This window comes from Festucalex cinctus, chromosome 21, assembly GCF_051991245.1.
Source record: "Festucalex cinctus isolate MCC-2025b chromosome 21, RoL_Fcin_1.0, whole genome shotgun sequence".
In the NCBI taxonomy this organism is placed as follows: Eukaryota; Metazoa; Chordata; class Actinopteri; order Syngnathiformes; family Syngnathidae; genus Festucalex; species Festucalex cinctus.
In genome coordinates this window covers 2643587-2662455 of record NC_135431.1, presented here as the reverse complement: position 1 = coordinate 2662455, position 18869 = coordinate 2643587, and the positions used below count along the sequence as shown (strand labels likewise).

The following is an 18869-nucleotide window of genomic DNA, read 5'->3' as shown; positions in this document are numbered from 1 at the left end:
CTTGCAGCCTAATCAAAAGATTAAGGCCACGTCTCGTGAAGGGGTTCACTAAATATCCACATGGACGCAAGCTCGGATACCACTTTGGTCAAGGGTGAGAGTATAAATACTCGAGCATTTGAACAGATACTTGGCAATGTGATTGTGACAAAGACGTGTTTTATGTTAACTAGGGACCGACTGACTGATGTATCGACCAGGAGTGTGACGATATATCAATATCGTGATAAATTGTGGTACTTTGTCTCCCGATAGATTATTGATACGCCTACACAAGGATCGCAATATTTGTCGTTAATATTCAGCCACTATAACGGCTCCATTGAATCATGACTTATTGAGCAATTACTTGGCGGGCCACTAGGGGGAGCGCCTCATGAGTGGTGGGGAAATGGACGCAAGTCTTCAGGCAAAGACGACTCATGAGCTTAGGTTTTTTATTATTATTACAATATTTTTTATTTTTATTATGTTTATTTATATTTTATATATTATATATATTTATATATTATATTATGTATTTATATTATATTTATATATATTTATATTATTTTAATTATATGATTTATTTTTTTACATTTATATTATTTATTAATTAATATTTACTTTGTATTTATTGATATGTATTTTATTTTTATGTATTATTATTATTGTTATTATTATTATTATTATTTTATGATTAGTTGTATCATAGATTATCAAGGATTTATTACCTGAGCAGTATATCGATAATCGCGGTATCGTCATATCGTGAGATAATCGTTATCATGAGCCTTGTAGCGCATTGCGTATCGTATCAAGAGGTTCCCACCCCTAGTATCGACTAAGCTGTATCGGCCGATATTACCATTTTTAAAAATGACTTTTTTTATTTTTATTTATTTATTTATTTATTTATTTTTGCTGGTTTTATTTACAAACATTTGCATGGAGGAAACACTCAACAGAAAGAAAAAAGCTTAATGCTAACATAGAATGCAAAACACTATTAGACTAACAGAAATCTGGATAGATATTTCTGATATTTAGGTTATTTAAACCTTCTAGCAAATGGAGCAGCAACGTATACAACAATAGTTCCTGGCATATATTCGCTACATGACGCATTGCAAAATTTCCACCGTCTCATGTTACCGTGACACCTTCAATTTTTTTTGTGATTCTGCTTTTGCATCGTCGGAACATGACAGAAAAATCCCGACATTTTATCCCCAAAGTGCGCATGTGATAAAAAAAATGCAAGCGTCAGCGGTGACGGCAACGGAGGCGACAGGGGAGCGACCCGTCGTCACCACGTGTGATAGCAACACTTGGCGACGGCTATAAATAAAAGTCCCCGCACGCGTTCCCCCGCACTTGACAGGCGACTCGCTCCCATGCAGACGCCAGACGCAAATTTGACTTAACAGACGGCAACAAGCGCGGCGACGTTGGCGTGTCCCGGGCGACCTCGGTGCAAATTGAGTGAAGGGACTGTAATTAAAGCCTCCGTGGTGTCACGAAGTCAATTGTTTTGCAAGATGCCGCCAGGGAGTTGCGCTGAGGAAACAAACACCAGTCAACCCGATTGAAGTCATTTGGTATTTTCATTTCAAGCTGAAATAAATTGACACAGTTGCAACGTGTAGATTTCTAGTCATTCAAAACTTTGAATTCAATACTTGTAAGGAAGAAGACATATTTTTGAGAGAACTTTAAATAATTTTAATGAAATCCTTGTAATGATTTTTTTTTACATAATATCTAATAATAAATATAAAATAAATATAAAACTAAGGCATTTTAATTAAATGTTTTTAGTAGTTTTAAATTTAAAAGCATTTTTTTTAATTAAATTGAAAAAAATACAATTTTATTTTTTAACATTTTAATTAAAACAATTACAATATTTTTCAAGACAGATATTTTTGATTTCAAAATGTTTTCGTAGTTTACTCATTTTTAATTTGATAATTGTATATAAAAAGTCTTTTAAAAATAATTGTTCCTCATAATAGGTAATATAATTTTTTTTTTAAAGTTGATAATATTAATATATATATTTTTTTAACCTAAATCATTTTAGTTTAATACTTTCAGTTTAATTTCAATAAATGACTAATTATTATTGATTTTTTTTTTAAAAGGTTGTAGGTATATAATTTAATATATTATTATTATTATTTTTATTATTTAGTGATGTCACATTTTCTAACATCACATTTGATTAAAAAAGGTGCTCCAAATTATTACAAGATATATTTTTCAATTTAAAAATATTTTAGTAATTTTGTTCTAAGATACCTCAAATAAACAAGACACAATATTTTAATTAAAAAAAAAAGAAAGTATATTTTTTAAAGTATTTTTTGTAATGTAACTATTAAAATATAACAGAGAAGTCATGCATCTTGTGTTTTGAAATTCCCAGTGGTCATTATTATAAAGCGAATTTAACCACTGCATATATTAAAAAACAAAAACAAAAAAAAGCAGTCAAAAATATCCATCGAAAAAGCCCAAACACCTTTCTGAATTTCTGCTTTTGCTGCTTTGAACCTCCGAGTGGCGTTTTTTTCCCTTCCACATCTTGAGATAATTGACCAGACTGAGCACACAATCTGATCACGGGGGAGCCTCCAAATCTGCCTTGCAGCAGATGAAAGTGGACCCCTAAAAGCTCGGGGATCTCCGTTCTCAGCAGGCTACTAAACAGCCTGACGAGCTGACTTGAAAACATGAGGGGCTGGCCCGCCCCCCCCGAACCGTTTTACCTAGCGCCTTTGATCCCGACCGCGCCGGCGCGCCCGACACTCCCCGTTCGTTCCGCGTGGGATTTATTTGTTGTGAAAGCGCCTGACTTTGCCGCTCACCTCACCGGAGGAAGGGCCCGCGTTGACCTGCGCTAAACTCCGCCCCTTCTCCCCTGGGTGGGAAAGTGTGCATGTGTGAAAGGGTGTGCCGTGGACAGATGTGGAAAACAAAGTGGACGAGTGGGATCCGTGGAGAACAGATGTGTTTTCACTTGAGTTTTTTCAAATCAGAAAAGATCTAGTTGGACTAATTTTTTGTTACACAAAATTGTGTACAGCATGCCCTTGTCAAGGTGGAAGGAAGTATGAACAGTTCTGAATGCCAGTCAGTCAGTGTTGGCACAAAAAGCCTACTAGAACAGCGGAACTTCATCTGGAGCTAATCAGGTGACTGTTAAATGGCGGCTCCCTTTCAACATTCGTTTGAACAACATTCGTCACATGCACATGTAAAAGGGTGTGCACACTTTTGCAATCACATTCAGGGTTTTTCCTGGCTCAAATTGAAGCAGAGGTGGTTTCACCCTCACTACGATGGGTGACTACCGATACCAGGTATCGGTATCGGCGCTAATACCAGTCTTATTTGAAAGTATCGGTACTCGATGCCATTATAGGTCACATTGGACAAGGAATTCAAAATTATATGAATACAAAGTTGCATTCAATTTTTGCCATTTTGCCAACTCCAATCATTAAAAATTTCATCCACTAGTACATATTACATTGTAAATATAATTCAGCGTTGTTATGTTTATGTTTATGACTTTGAAGATGACTTTGATGATGGTTGCTCCATCATCTGTTTCTTCTTTGGTACATTAAAGTTAATAAAAAAAAAAAAATAAAAAAAAAATAAAAAAAAGTTGTTTCTTCTTCAGTTGTTGCTTCAGGTGCACTGTCGTTCATATAGCGCCTCCATAATGGCGCAACACCGCAACTGCAGTTAAAATTTGTTCCTGCCCGGCTCAATCGACCACAGCTAGAGCTCTGTGTTGCGCAATATCAGTGGCTCAGGCTGGAGGTGACGAGCAAATTAGGTGGAGGCGGCCGCCTCTGAATTTTGTACACAGGAAAAACCCTGACGTTGTTTTGGTTTCCATCCCTTCGGGAAAAGATTTCTATTTTTTATTTTTTTTTTTTGCCATACAATGGCGAATTGTTTAGAAACAACTCCTGACATTTCAACAGGGGTGTGTAGACTTTTTCTACCCACTGTCCACGCAGTCCGGGGTCAGAGAGGGACGGCGGCAAAGCGCGCTCGTACGTGGACGCGGTTGCAGGAAGAGATGCTGCTGAAAGTGGGTCACAGCGGCGCACTGACGCGATCGAAAGTGACGTGTGGCGGGGATGGAGGTAGGGCGCTGGGGGAGTGCGGGGTGAGGGAGGGGGATGCATGGTGTCCACGTCACTACACGCACACGCATCTAAAGACACTTTGCGATCGGGTCAACACGAGGTGTGAATGTTGCTGTGCTCATGCCCAAGTAACGAGGTCCCCTCTCAAAGCAGCGGCTATAACGAACACCGCTCAACGTCCCGACGGCTAATTAGTTTATTTTCGGCTGGACCGTCGTCCTTGGAGGGGAGGGGGGGGGGGGGGGGGGGGGGTGTATGGCGAAATAAAAGGACGGACGAGAAGCAGACGAATGCTATGCCGGCGAGTGCTTCCAATTAACTCTATTAGAAAACAGCATTTTTTTTTTTTATTTAGTAGAAAATGTTTATTTTATAATTGTTTTGTTGAATATTATACCAGTAGCAATTTATTTTTTAATTTTAATTTTTTTTTTTTTTTTTTTTTAACAATTAGAAAATATTGTAAAATTGTAGTAATCAAGACTGTTTTTGTTGTTGTTTGAAACATTTTACTAGAAAAAATGTGATGGGTGAGTTTGTTTAATATTTAATATTTTTTTTAAATATTTTTGTAATTTAATTGGTAAATCCAATATAATAAAATGTCTAATATTGATTATATTTAAATTAAACAGTTTTAGATTTTTTTTCACTTTCACTTTATTTTTGTTTTGAACATACACACATTGTTGTATACAAAAATAATAATAATAATAAATTTCCTCATATTGTCCATGTCCATCGCCATTTAAGTCCTCGTATATGGTCCATTTCTTCCATTTATTTGAGATATATTTTACATGGTAAATATATTTATATCGTATATATTTTACAAAAAAAATACATTTAAAATGTAATTGAGAGATTTTGCTGTATTTTTTTTATTGTAAAATATTTTGTTTTAATAATAAAAATGAAAAAATGTATTGAAATGTGTTTTTTTTTTTTTTTTTTTTTTTTTTTTTTTTTTTTTTTTTTGTATAAAATGTTTTTTCAATTGGGGGCAGAATTAGCCTCTAAATGGGTTAAGTCCCGCTCGTAAACCTTACTTCCTGTTTACATTCTTCCGGCCAATAAGAGACGAGCTTAAACAAACGAGGATGCGCATTCATTGGTCCGTTCTTGTTGCCCGACGAAGGTTTAAAGAACCTTCACCTTAATCGGCTTGCGTGGCCGTCAAAGGTCATCAGGCATCAGGTGAGTCCAGATTTAGCGGGTCAAAGGGCACGATGGGGAGATTACCGAGTCTTTCTACGTACACAAACCCACGTTCATTTTGGGGGTGATAATTGGAAATGTTTTTTTGTTTTTTGTTTTTTTGTTTTGTTTTTTATATAGAAAGAGATGAAAGAAAATTAAGATTTTCTTCAAGCTATTTAATGCCACTCCCAGTTTCCTGTCAAACAGACTTTTTCAAAATAAAGGACTACAACTTTTAACACGCGAATCTAAATTTGGACTTACCTGTCTTAAAACCGCCAAAGAAAACTTTTCCAACTTGTCTCCAAATATATCAAGTTGAAATTTGCCCAAGAGAAGAAGAAGAAGAAGAGCGTTGTCAGGTGTCTTTTTGTCTGACAAAAGCCACGCGGATCCCTCCCGTCCGTCCGTCCGTCACCGCCATCCGACTCGAGCTTTGATGGCGCTGTAAATTAAACGCGCCTTTTTCGGGAGAACACAACTCGGCGCCACCTACAGGGACCGGGATGGCGAGCGTCACGCGGCTGCTGTCCCCGGTTTGAACCCGCCTCCGCGCAAAAAAAAAAACGAGCGGCAAGCGGGGGGGCGAATGAGATGCGTGACGGATGCGTGATGCTCGTTTGCCGCTTTTGCCGCAAACGTGTGGCGGGAAAGAATGCAAGAATACGTCAATCACCAAAGGGATGCTCATGCTTTTCAAGCTGACACCCTTTTTAACAGATTAAAATAAATTAATTAATTAATAAATTGGGGTATTTGCTAAGTGTGATTTTTTTATTTTATTTTTTTTTATTTTTTTTTATTATTATTTTTTTTTTATTGACAATGTGTACTAATACCAGTTTGAGTTTGAGTTTGGTTTATTAAAAGGACAGTGTGCAGTAACATTAAAAAGATGGCTGCACCAGATTTAGCAAAATGCTAATTTCCATCTGTAGTCCTCATAAAATAAAATTACATAACAGTTAAAAACTACATACAAACAACATACGAAGCACCAAAATTACATTCATACATTTCCTTTTTTATTTTAATTTTTTTTTTAAACTACTCTTTTTAATTTTTATTTTTTAAATTTCAAATAAAAACATTTTGTAAATGTTTTTTTTTTCTATGAAATCATTTGCTCTATCAAATTTAGTTTTCAGCTAAAAGACAAGTTAATAAAAATGTGAATCATTTTCAAAATTAAAGAATATTTGCCTTTACAAATTTAATATCTCACTTTAAAAATTCAATTGAACAGTAATATTTTTAGTTCATATTTAAAAAAAAATCATATTTTATTAGATTTTCCCAACCAAAATTACCATCATCGTATTTTATTAGATTTTCCCACCCAAAATTACCATCACTTTTTCACAAATTTTAATTAATATTTCAACCGATCAGATTTCAAAATTAAACAAAAATAATAAATTCTATGTGCGTCATTTAAAGTTAATTAGTTAATATGCTTTTTTAATATTTCTACTCAAGTTTCTTAAGACATAAAAAAAAACAACTTTCAATTACTGTCACTTTTTAATAATTTTTATAAATCCTCTATCAAATTTAACTAATATAACAAAACAATTGAATAAAGTCATTTAATGTGAATCATTTAAATTAATTTTTTAAAGGTTTTTCATTGGAAAAAAAAACCCGTATATATTTGCCTTTCCAAATTTAATTACTCACTTTAAAAATTAAATTGAACAATAATATTTTTAGTGCATATTTATAAAACAAACCAAACAAACACATTTTATTAGATTTCCGTCTTTATTAGATGTCTGTTGTATAGCAAAGTAAGTTTGGTCGCATGACGTGAAACCTTTTGTCAACCCGTGCGAGGGTTGCTGGTAGCGGCTGCCGCCTCCTTCTTTTCCGTCTTGACGTCTTTTGAAATTCTAACGACGTCTCCTCCCCTCTTCTTCTTCTTCTTCTTCTTCTTCTTCTTCTTTTTTTTTTTTGGTGTTGTGCTGCAGATTCGTCGTCCAACTACATCCGGCAGCTGGAGACCAAAGTGCGGATCCTGGAGGACGACAACAACAAGCTGCTGTCGCAGGTGAGGCGGCGCCGGGGAGACCCCACCAAAATTCCATTCCAAACATCGACAACTGATCGTTTTTGATCATCACTTCGTCATTAAGAGATCTACATTTTCAAGTTTTTGAAAACAGACTGATTGTGTTGAATCAAATAAGACACACATCTGCTTTTATTTGGGGAAAACGGTGAGAAACGTTTTTTTTTGCCGATTTTCTAACATATTATCGATTAAACCTGTATAAAAGAAATCGGAGATTTAGTGTTGAGAAGCTGAAATTTCAATTATTTTGACTAGAGCTGTCAAAATTAATTGATTAATTGACAAATTAATGAACTATTTTAATAATCGAGTAATCATTTGGTGCCATTTTTTTTTTTATTAAAAATTGTCCAAATCTTCTGCATACAAGAGTAATTGTTGAATGAATCTGATTAGTCGATTTATCCATTGAATGATTGATAGATTAATCGATTCTAAAAATATTCGATGGTGATAGAACTAATTTTCACCATTTTACATTCATCCGTTCATTGCCAATGACGGCTATAGACGTCAAAGATCCAGTTTTTGCTTTAAATGGGTTAAAAGTGCTTTCTAAATGATCACTCAATTACCAATCCATAATCAATCAATTGATAATGGACTCGATTGCTAAAAATAATGGAATAGAATAAAAATGGTTCACAATTAGTTTGATAATGGAGTTGTCAATTAATCATTGCACCTCCACAGCAAATGTTTTTTAAAAGTATTTAGCTGATTATTCGGCCGTCTGAATTTCATATTCCGCTAAATATCGGAATCAGTCAAAAAGAAATCCACGTCAGTGCCTTTCAACCCGTTTCCCGGGAGCTCAAATCAATTATCGAGAGCGCTGGAAGGCGCTTGCCGGTTTGAGTTTTTTTTTTTTTTTTTTTTTTTTTTTTTGATCCAGACTGCGATGATGTCGAGATGGTCAAACGGCGGTCGAGCAAAAAGATCCGCCGGCGGCCGGCGTTTGAACTCTCCCAGTAGAAGCTCAATTTTTTTTTTTTTTTGAGCCCACAACACGAGATGACGCGAGTCATCGGCAGATGTCTGCGTGCGTGCGTGCGTGCGTGCGTGCGTGCGTCTCGGTGTTGATGCATGTTTAATTCATGACTGCGGCTTCAATGGCGAGAGTCGGGGTTAGCCCCCGTGGCAAAAGAGCGAGCGAGACGCTAAACGACAGAATCCAAAAGCGGTGCTCTAACCTCTCGATGACTTCGCCCACGTTTTGGAAGATGCCAGCGTGGAGGTGGTGGGTGGGGAGGGGTGAAAGGGGTTCACGGCGAGGTCACATCAGTCTGCGCGGGAGACGTAAGGATTGCTCATGAGATGCAACGACGGCGCTCTCGCAAGTGTCTGACGAACCAACTCGATACGTTTTTGTTCTCTTTCCATCATCATACACCGCCGCCATGACTTGCGCCGGCACTTGAAAGGCATACGTAATATTTCACCGATTTATTTCTTTTTCCTCATTACATTTTTTTTGTTTTGTTTTTTTTAAACTTACTGGATTGTCGTACTTAATTTAATTTAATTGTCGTACCTAACTATTTAAAATAAATAAATAAATAAATTTAATTTAATTTTAACCTATTTTTTTTTTTACTCCCCCTCAAATCTATTTTACTAGCTGTCTATGAGTTAATAAAAATGTAATTTAATCTCAATTTAAATTAATTTTTAAAGAGGGAAAAAAAACAATAATTAAAAAAATAATTAATTGAACAATAACATTTTTAGTGCATATTTATAAAAATTTTTTTGTTAGATTCCCCCGAAAAAAACACCCCAAATTATCGTCACTTTTCACTAATTTTTATGAATATTCTGCGTGCGTCATTGAAATGACGTTAATATACTTTAAAAAAAATATTTCCTCACGTTTCTAAAAGCATTTGTAAAAAACAACAACAAACAAACAAAAAAAAAACTTTCAATTACTGTCACTTTTTTAATATATATATATTTTTTTATAAATCCTCTATCAATTATTGTATTTTTTTTTCTTTCAAATTTCATTTGACTTCACTTTGTTTTTGGATTTTATTTCAATTTTTGCACATAAAACAAAACACTTAAGTATTTCACTGTCCCTGCTTATTATCTAAAAATGATTTCAGTGTACACAAATTGTGGTCAACAACATTTCCTGTTTTTCCTTTTTGCAGGCTCATAGCCGTTATAGTTTATCACAGATACAAATGAAGAAGGTAACTCGTAAGCTTATCGTGTTTATCGTGTTTTCCACTCGCTTGTCTTTCTGGTGGCGGAACTTTCAGCACAGCTTTTCGGCTTTTCTCCTACAAAGGGTGGTCACAAAAATCGACAACGTAATCACATTAGTTCTGTCAAGACTCAAACCAAAGCCTTTCGTAGTTGTCTTGATGCTAAAAATAAGCTAACAGCGTTCGCCTTGTGATTTTTATTTTTTTTTAAACTCATTCGTTCCCAAAAACATATGAATATGTTCCATTTTAAATGTACTATCCCAAAGTCGTATGTTTTAGTCATTTCATGTATAGTAAGGCTTTCTTTAAAAAAACAAAAAACAAAAAAAAAAACAAAAAAAACACCATGTATAGCAAGGCATTTTTTTTCTCTACCCCCCAAAAATTTACCATGTATAGTATGGCTTTTCCCCCCCCCCCCCAGAAAAACGACCATGTATAGTAAGGCGTTTTTTTTTCTCCCCAAAAAACGACCATGGATAGTAAGGCATTTTTTTCTCCCCAAAAAAACGACCATGTATAGTAAGGCATTTTTTTTCCAACCAAAAAAAAACGACCATGTATAGTAAGGCATTTTTTTCCACCCCAAAAAAACGACCATGTAGAGTAGGGCGTTTTTTTTCCCCCCTAAAAAAACGACCATGTATAGTAAGGCGTTTTTTATTTGACTAAAAAAACGACCATGGATAGTAAGGCATTTTTTTTTCTCCCCAAAAAAACGACCATGTATAGTAAGGCATTTTTTTTACACCCCAAAAAACCGACCGTGTATAGTAAGGCTTTTTTTGTCTTCAAAAAAAACGACCATGTATAGTAAGGCATTTTTTTTTCCCCAAAAAAACGACCATGGATAGTAAGGCATTTTTTTTTCTCCCCAAAAAAACCGACCGTGTATAGTAAGGCATTTTTTTCCCCCCAGAAAAACGGCCATGTATAGTAAGGCATTTTTTTTTCCAACCAAAAAAAAACGACCATGTATAGTAAGGCATTTTTTTTCCCCCTAAAAAAACGACCATGTATAGTAAGGCATTTTTTTTTCTCCCAAAAAAACGACCATGGATAGTAAGGCATTTTTTTTCTCCCCAAAAAAACGACCATGTATAGTAAGGCATTTTTTTTACACCCAAAAAAACCGACCGTGTATAGTAAGGCTTTTTTTTTCTTAAAAAAAAAACGACCATGTATAGTAAGGCTTTTTTTTTCTTCAAAAAAAACGACCATGGATAGTAAGGCATTTTTTTTCTCCCCAAAAAAACGACCATGTATAGTAAGGCGTTTTTTTTTCCCCCTAAAAAAACGACCATGTATAGTAAGGCATTTTTTTTTTCTCCCCAAAAAAAACGACCATGTATAGTAAGGCTTTTTTTTTTCTCCCCAAAAAAAACGACCGTGTATAGTAAGGCATTTTTTTCCCCCCAGAAAAACGGCCATGTATAGTAAGGCATTTTTTTTTCCAACCAAAAAAAACGACCATGTATAGTAAGGCGTTTTTTTCCCCCTAAAAAAACGACCATATATAGTAAGGCTTTTTTTTTCTGACAAAAAAACGGCCATGTATAGTAAGGGTTTTTTTCCGACAAAAAAACGACCATGTATAGTAAGGCTTTTTTTTCCGACAAAAAAACGACCATGTATAGTAAGGCTTTTTTTTCCGACAAAAAAACGACCATGTATACGAAGGCTTTTTTTCCGACAAAAAAACGACCATGTATAGTAAAGCTTTTTTTTTTCGACAAAAAAACGACCATGTATAGTAAGGCTTTTTTTTTCTGACAAAAAAACGGCCATGTATAGTAAGGCTTTTTTTCTGACAAAAAAACGACCATGTATAGTAAGGCTTGTTTTTCCGACAAAAAAACGACCACGTATAGTAAGGCTTTTTTTTTCCGACAAAAAAACGACCATGTATAGTAAGGCTTTTTTTCCGACAAAAAAACGACCATGTATAGTAAGGCTTTTTTTTCCGACAAAAAAACGACCATGTATAGTAAGGCATTTTTTTTCCACCCAAAAAAAAACGACCATGTATAGTAAGGCATTTTTTTTCTCCCAAAAAAACGACCATGGATAGTAAGGCATTTTTTTTTCCCCAAAAAAACGACCATGGATAGTAAGGCATTTTTTTTTCTCCCCAAAAAAACCGACCGTGTATAGTAAGGCATTTTTTTCCCCCCAGAAAAACGGCCATGTATAGTAAGGCATTTTTTTTTCCAACCAAAAAAAAACGACCATGTATAGTAAGGCATTTTTTTTCCCCCTAAAAAAACGACCATGTATAGTAAGGCATTTTTTTTTCTCCCAAAAAAACGACCATGGATAGTAAGGCATTTTTTTTCTCCCCAAAAAAACGACCATGTATAGTAAGGCATTTTTTTTACACCCAAAAAAACCGACCGTGTATAGTAAGGCTTTTTTTTTCTTAAAAAAAAACGACCATGTATAGTAAGGCTTTTTTTTTCTTCAAAAAAAACGACCATGGATAGTAAGGCATTTTTTTTCTCCCCAAAAAAACGACCATGTATAGTAAGGCGTTTTTTTTTCCCCCTAAAAAAACGACCATGTATAGTAAGGCATTTTTTTTTTCTCCCCAAAAAAAACGACCATGTATAGTAAGGCTTTTTTTTTTTCTCCCCAAAAAAAACGACCGTGTATAGTAAGGCATTTTTTTCCCCCCAGAAAAACGGCCATGTATAGTAAGGCATTTTTTTTTCCAACCAAAAAAAACGACCATGTATAGTAAGGCGTTTTTTTCCCCCTAAAAAAACGCCCATATATAGTAAGGCTTTTTTTTTCTGACAAAAAAACGGCCATGTATAGTAAGGGTTTTTTTCCGACAAAAAAACGACCATGTATAGTAAGGCTTTTTTTTCCGACAAAAAAACGACCATGTATAGTAAGGCTTTTTTTTCCGACAAAAAAACGACCATGTATACGAAGGCTTTTTTTCCGACAAAAAAACGACCATGTATAGTAAAGCTTTTTTTTTTCGACAAAAAAACGACCATGTATAGTAAGGCTTTTTTTTTCTGACAAAAAAACGGCCATGTATAGTAAGGCTTTTTTTCTGACAAAAAAACGACCATGTATAGTAAGGCTTGTTTTTCCGACAAAAAAACGACCACGTATAGTAAGGCTTTTTTTTTCCGACAAAAAAACGACCATGTATAGTAAGGCTTTTTTTCCGACAAAAAAACGACCATGTATAGTAAGGCTTTTTTTTCCGACAAAAAAACGACCATGTATAGTAAGGCATTTTTTTTCCACCCAAAAAAAAACGACCATGTATAGTAAGGCATTTTTTTTCTCCCAAAAAAACGACCATGGATAGTAAGGCATTTTTTTTCTCCCCAAAAAAACGACCATGGATAGTAAGGCATTTTTTTTCCAACCAAAAAAAAACGACCATGTATAGTAAGGCATTTTTTTCCACCCCAAAAAAACGACCATGTATAGTAAGGCGTTTTTTTCCCCCTAAAAAAACGCCCATGTATAGTAAGGCTTTTTTTTTTCTCCCCCAAAAAACCGACCGTGTATAGTAAGGCTTTTTTCCCCCCCCCCCAGAAAAACGGCCATGTATAGTAAGGCATTTTTTTTTCTTCAAAAAAAACGACCATGTATAGTAAGGCATTTTTTTTCTCCCCAAAAAACGACCATGGATAGTAAGGCATTTTTTTTTTCTCCCCAAAAAAACGATCATGTATAGTAAGGCATTTTTTTTACACCCCAAAAAAACGACCATGTATAGTAAGGCGTTTCCCCCCCCCCCCCCTAAAAAAACGACAATGTATAGTAAGGCGTTTTTTATTTGACTAAAAAAACGACCATGTCTAGTAAGGCATTTTTTTTCCACCCAAAAAAAAAAACGACCATGTATAGTAAGGCATTTTTTTTTCTCCCAAAAAAACGACCATGGATAGTAAGGCATTTTTTTTCTCCCCAAAAAAACGACCATGTATAGTAAGGCATTTTTTTTACACCCAAAAAAACCGACCGTGTATAGTAAGGCTTTTTTTTTCTTCAAAAAAAACGACCATGGATAGTAAGGCATTTTTTTTCTCCCCAAAAAAACGACCATGTATAGTAAGGCGTTTTTTTTTCCCCCTAAAAAAACGACCATGTATAGTAAGGCATTTTTTTTTCTCCCCAAAAAAAACGACCATGTATAGTAAGGCTTTTTTTTTTTCTCCCCAAAAAAACCGACCGTGTATAGTAAGGCATTTTTTTCCCCCCAGAAAAACGGCCATGTATAGTAAGGCATTTTTTTTTCCAACCAAAAAAAACGACCATGTATAGTAAGGCATTTTTTTTCCCCCTAAAAAAACGACCATGTATAGTAAGGCATTTTTTTTCCACCCAAAAAAAAACGACCATGTATAGTAAGGCATTTTTTTTCTCCCAAAAAAACGACCATGGATAGTAAGGCATTTTTTTTCTCCCCAAAAAAACGACCATGGATAGTAAGGCATTTTTTTTCCAACCAAAAAAAAACGACCATGTATAGTAAGGCATTTTTTTCCACCCCAAAAAAACGACCATGTATAGTAAGGCGTTTTTTTCCCCCTAAAAAAACGCCCATGTATAGTAAGGCTTTTTTTTTTCTCCCCAAAAAAACCGACCGTGTATAGTAAGGCTTTTTTCCCCCCCCTCAGAAAAACGGCCATGTATAGTAAGGCATTTTTTTTTCTTCAAAAAAAACGACCATGTATAGTAAGGCATTTTTTTTCTCCCCAAAAAACGACCATGGATAGTAAGGCATTTTTTTTTTCTCCCCAAAAAAACGATCATGTATAGTAAGGCATTTTTTTTACACCCCAAAAAAACGACCATGTATAGTAAGGCGTTTCCCCCCCCCCCCTAAAAAAACGACAATGTATAGTAAGGCGTTTTTTATTTGACTAAAAAAACGACCATGTCTAGTAAGGCATTTTTTTTCCACCCAAAAAAAAAAACGACCATGTATAGTAAGGCATTTTTTTTCCACCCAAAAAAATGACCATGTATAGTAAGGCATTTTTTCTCCCCCCCAAAAAAACGACCATGTATAGTAAGGCATTTTTTTTCTCCCCCAAAAAAACGACCATGTATAGTAAGGCGGTTTTTTTTCCCCCTAAAAAAACGACCATGTATAGTAAGGCATTTTTTTTTCTCCCCCAAAGAACCGACCGTGTATAGTAAGGCATTTTTTTCCCCCAGAAAAACGGCCATGTATAGTAAGGCATTTTTTTTTCCAACGAAAAAAAACCGACCTTGTATAGTAAGGCATTTTTTTTCCCCCTAAAAAAACGACCATGTATAGTAAGGCATTTTTTATTTGACAAAAAAAACGACCATGTATAGTAAGGCATTTTTTTTCCACCCAAAAAATAACAACCATGTATAGTAAGGCATTTTTTTTCTCCCAAAAAAACGACCATGGATAGTAAGGCATTTTTTTTCTCTCCAAAAAAACGACCATGTATAGTAAGGCATTTTTTTTCCAACCAAAAAAAAACGACCATGTATAGTAAGGCATTTTTTTCCACCCCAAAAAAACGATCATGTATAGTAAGGCATTTTTTTTACACCCCAAAAAAACGACCGTGTATAGTAAGGCTTTTTTTTTTCCAACCAAAAAAAACGACAATGTATAGTAAGGCGTTTTTTATTTGACTAAAAAAACGACCATGTCTAGTAAGGCATTTTTTTTCCACCCAAAAAAAAAAAACGACCATGTATAGGAAGGCATTTTTTTTCCACCCAAAAAAATGACCGTGTATAGTAAGGCTTTTTTTTTTCTCCCCAAAAAAACGACAATGTATAGTAAGGCGTTTTTTATTTTGTTAAAAAAACAACCATATATAGTAAGGCGTTTTTTATTTGACTAAAAAAACGACCATGTATAGTAAGGCGTTTTTTATTTTGTTAAAAAAAACGACCATGTATAGTAAGGCGTTTTTTATTTGACTAAAAAAACGACCATGTATAGTAAGGCGTTTTTTATTTTGTTAAAAAAACGACCATGTATAGTAAGGCGTTTTTTATTCTGTTAAAAAAACGACCATGTATAGTAAGGCGTTTTTTATTTGACTAAAAAAACGACCATGTATAGTAAGGCGTTTTTTATTTGACTAAAAAAACGACCATGTATAGTAAGGCGTTTTTTATTCTGTTAAAAAAACAACCATGTATAGTAAGGCGTTTTTTATTCTGTTAAAAAAACGACCATGTATAGTAAGGCGTTTTTTATTTGGTTAAAAAAACGACCATGTATAGTAAGGCATTTTTTTTCCCCCTAAAAAAACGACCATGTATAGTAAGGCGTTTTTTATTTTGCTAAAAAAACGACCATGTATAGTAAGGCGTTTTTTATTTTGCTAAAAAAACGACCATGTATAGTAAGGCGTTTTTTATTTGACTAAAAAAACGACCATGTATAGTAAGGCGTTTTTTCCCCCCTAAAAAAACGTTTTTTATTTGACTAAAAAAACGACCATGTATAGTAAGGCGTTTTTTTTCCCCCCTAAAAAACGACCATGTATAGTAAGGCGTTTTTTATTCTGTTAAAAAAACGACCATGTATAGTAAGGCGTTTTTTATTTGACTTAAAAAAACGACCATGTATAGTAAGGCGTTTTTTATTTTGTTAAAAAAACGACCATGTATAGTAAGGCGTTTTTTATTTGACTAAAAAAACGACCATGTATAGTAAGGCGTTTTTTCCCCCCTAAAAAAACGTTTTTTATTTGACTAAAAAAACGACCATGTATAGTAAGGCGTTTTTTTTTCCCCCTAAAAAAACGACCATGTATAGTAAGGCGCTTTTTATTTTGTTAAAAAAACGACCATGTATAGTAAGGCGTTTTTTATTTGACTAAAAAAAACGACCATGTATAGTAAGCCGTTTTTTATTTTGTTAAAAAAACGACCATGTATAGTAAGGCGTTTTTTATTTGACTAAAAAAACGACCATGTATAGTAAGGTGTTTTTTCCCCCCTAAAAAAACGTTTTTTATTTGACTAAAAAAACGACCATGTATAGTAAGGCGTTTTTTATTTGACTAAAAAAACGACCATGTATAGTAAGGCGTTTTTTCCCCCCTAAAAAAAACGTTTTTTATTTGACTAAAAAAACGACCATGTATAGTAAGGCGTTTTTTATTTTGTTAAAAAAACGACCATGTATAGTAAGGCGTTTTTTATTTGACTAAAAAAAACGACCATGTATAGTAAGGCGTTTTTTATTTTGTTAAAAAAACGACCATGTATAGTAAGGCGTTTTTTATTTGACTAAAAAAACGACCATGTATAGTAAGGCGTTTTTTATTTTGTTAAAAAAAACGACCATGTATAGTAAGGCGTTTTTTATTTGACTAAAAAAACGACCATGTATAATAAGGCGTTTTTTATTTTGTTAAAAAAACGACCATGTATAGTAAGGCGTTTTTTATTCTGTTAAAAAAACGACCATGTATAGTAAGGCGTTTTTTATTTGACTAAAAAAACGACCATGTATAGTAAGGTGTTTTTTATTTGACTAAAAAAACGACCATGTATAGTAAGGCGTTTTTTATTCTGTTAAAAAAACGACCATGTATAGTAAGGCATTTTTTTTCCCCCTAAAAAAACGACCATGTATAGTAAGGCGTTTTTTATTTTGCTAAAAAAACGACCATGTATAGTAAGGCGTTTTTTATTTTTCTAAAAAAACGACCATGTATAGTAAGGCGTTTTTTATTTGACTAAAAAAACGACCATGTATAGTAAGGCGTTTTTTATTTTGTTAAAAAAACGACCATGTATAGTAAGGCGTTTTTTATTCTGTTAAAAAAACGACCATGTATAGTAAGGCGTTTTTTATTTGACTAAAAACACGACCATGTATAGTAAGGCGTTTTTTATTTGACTAAAAAAACGACCATGTATAGTAAGCCGTTTTTTATTTTGTTAAAAAAACGACCATGTATAGTAAGGCGTTTTTTATTCTGTTAAAAAAACGACCATGTATAGTAAGGCGTTTTTTATTTGACTAAAAAAACGACCATGTATAGTAAGGCGCTTTTTATTTTGTTAAAAAAACGACCATGTATAGTAAGGCGTTTTTTATTTGACTAAAAAAACGACCATGTATAGTAAGGCGTTTTTTATTTGACTAAAAAAACGACCATGTATAGTAAGGCGTTTTTTATTTGACTAAAAAAACGACCATGTATAGTAAGGCGTTTTTTATTTTGTTAAAAAAACGACCATGTATAGTAAGGCGTTTTTTTTTCCCCCTAAAAAAACGACCATGTATAGTAAGGCGTTTTTTTCCCCCTAAAAAAACGACCATGTATAGTAAGGCGTTTTTTATTTTGTTAAAAAAACGACCATGTATAGTAAGGCGTTTTTTTTCCCCTAAAAAAACGACCATGTACAGTAAGGCATTTTTTTCCCCTAAAAAAACGACCATGTATAGTAAGGCGTTTTTTATTTTGTTAAAAAAACGACCATGTATAGTAAGGGTTTTTTTATTTTGTTAAAAAAACGACCATGTATAGTAAGGCGTTTTTTATTTGACTAAAAAAACAACCATGTATAGTAAGGCGTTTTTTATTTGACTAAAAAAACGACCATGTATAGTAAGGCGTTTTTTTCCCCCTAAAAAAACGACCATGTATAGTAAGGCGTTTTTTTTTTGTTAAAAAAACGACCATGTCTAGTAAGGCGTTTTTTATTTGACTAAAAAAAACGACCATGTATAGTAAGGCGTTTTTTATTTTGTTAAAAAAACGACCATGTATAGTAAGGCGTTTTTTATTTGACTAAAAAAACGACCATGTATAGTAAGGCGTTTTTTATTTTGTTAAAAAAACGACCATGTATAGTAAGGCGTTTTTTATTTGACTAAAAAAACGACCATGTATAGTAAGGCGTTTTTTATTTTGTTAAAAAAACGACCATGTATAGTAAGGCGTTTTTTATTTGACTAAAAAAACGACCATGTATAGTAAGGCGTTTTTTATTTGACTAAAAACACGACCATGTATAGTAAGGCGTTTTTTATTTTGCTAAAAAAACGACCATGTATAGTAAGGCGTTTTTTATTTGACTAAAAAAACGACCATGTATAGTAAGCCGTTTTTTATTTTGTTAAAAAAACGACCATGTATAGTAAGGCGTTTTTTATTCTGTTAAAAAAACGACCATGTATAGTAAGGCGTTTTTTATTTGAATAAAAAAACGACCATGTATAGTAAGGCGTTTTTT

At 33.9% G+C, this 18869-nt stretch overlaps 1 protein-coding gene across 2 annotated transcripts in view; it reads left to right on the top strand.

The window, feature by feature from the left end:
• The window catches only part of LOC144010083 (coiled-coil domain-containing protein 85C-B-like), a 184455-nt gene that overhangs the window by 21173 nt on the left and 144413 nt on the right, over positions 1–18869 (top strand). Inside the window, exons 3-4 of one of the 2 annotated variants that reach the window (XM_077510185.1) lie at positions 7322–7401; positions 9585–9626. In XM_077510185.1, coding sequence (XP_077366311.1) covers positions 7322–7401; positions 9585–9626 — 122 coding nt within the window. The remainder of the gene's footprint in view (positions 1–7321; positions 7402–9584; positions 9627–18869) is intronic. The other variant, XM_077510186.1, reaches the window with a different exon arrangement.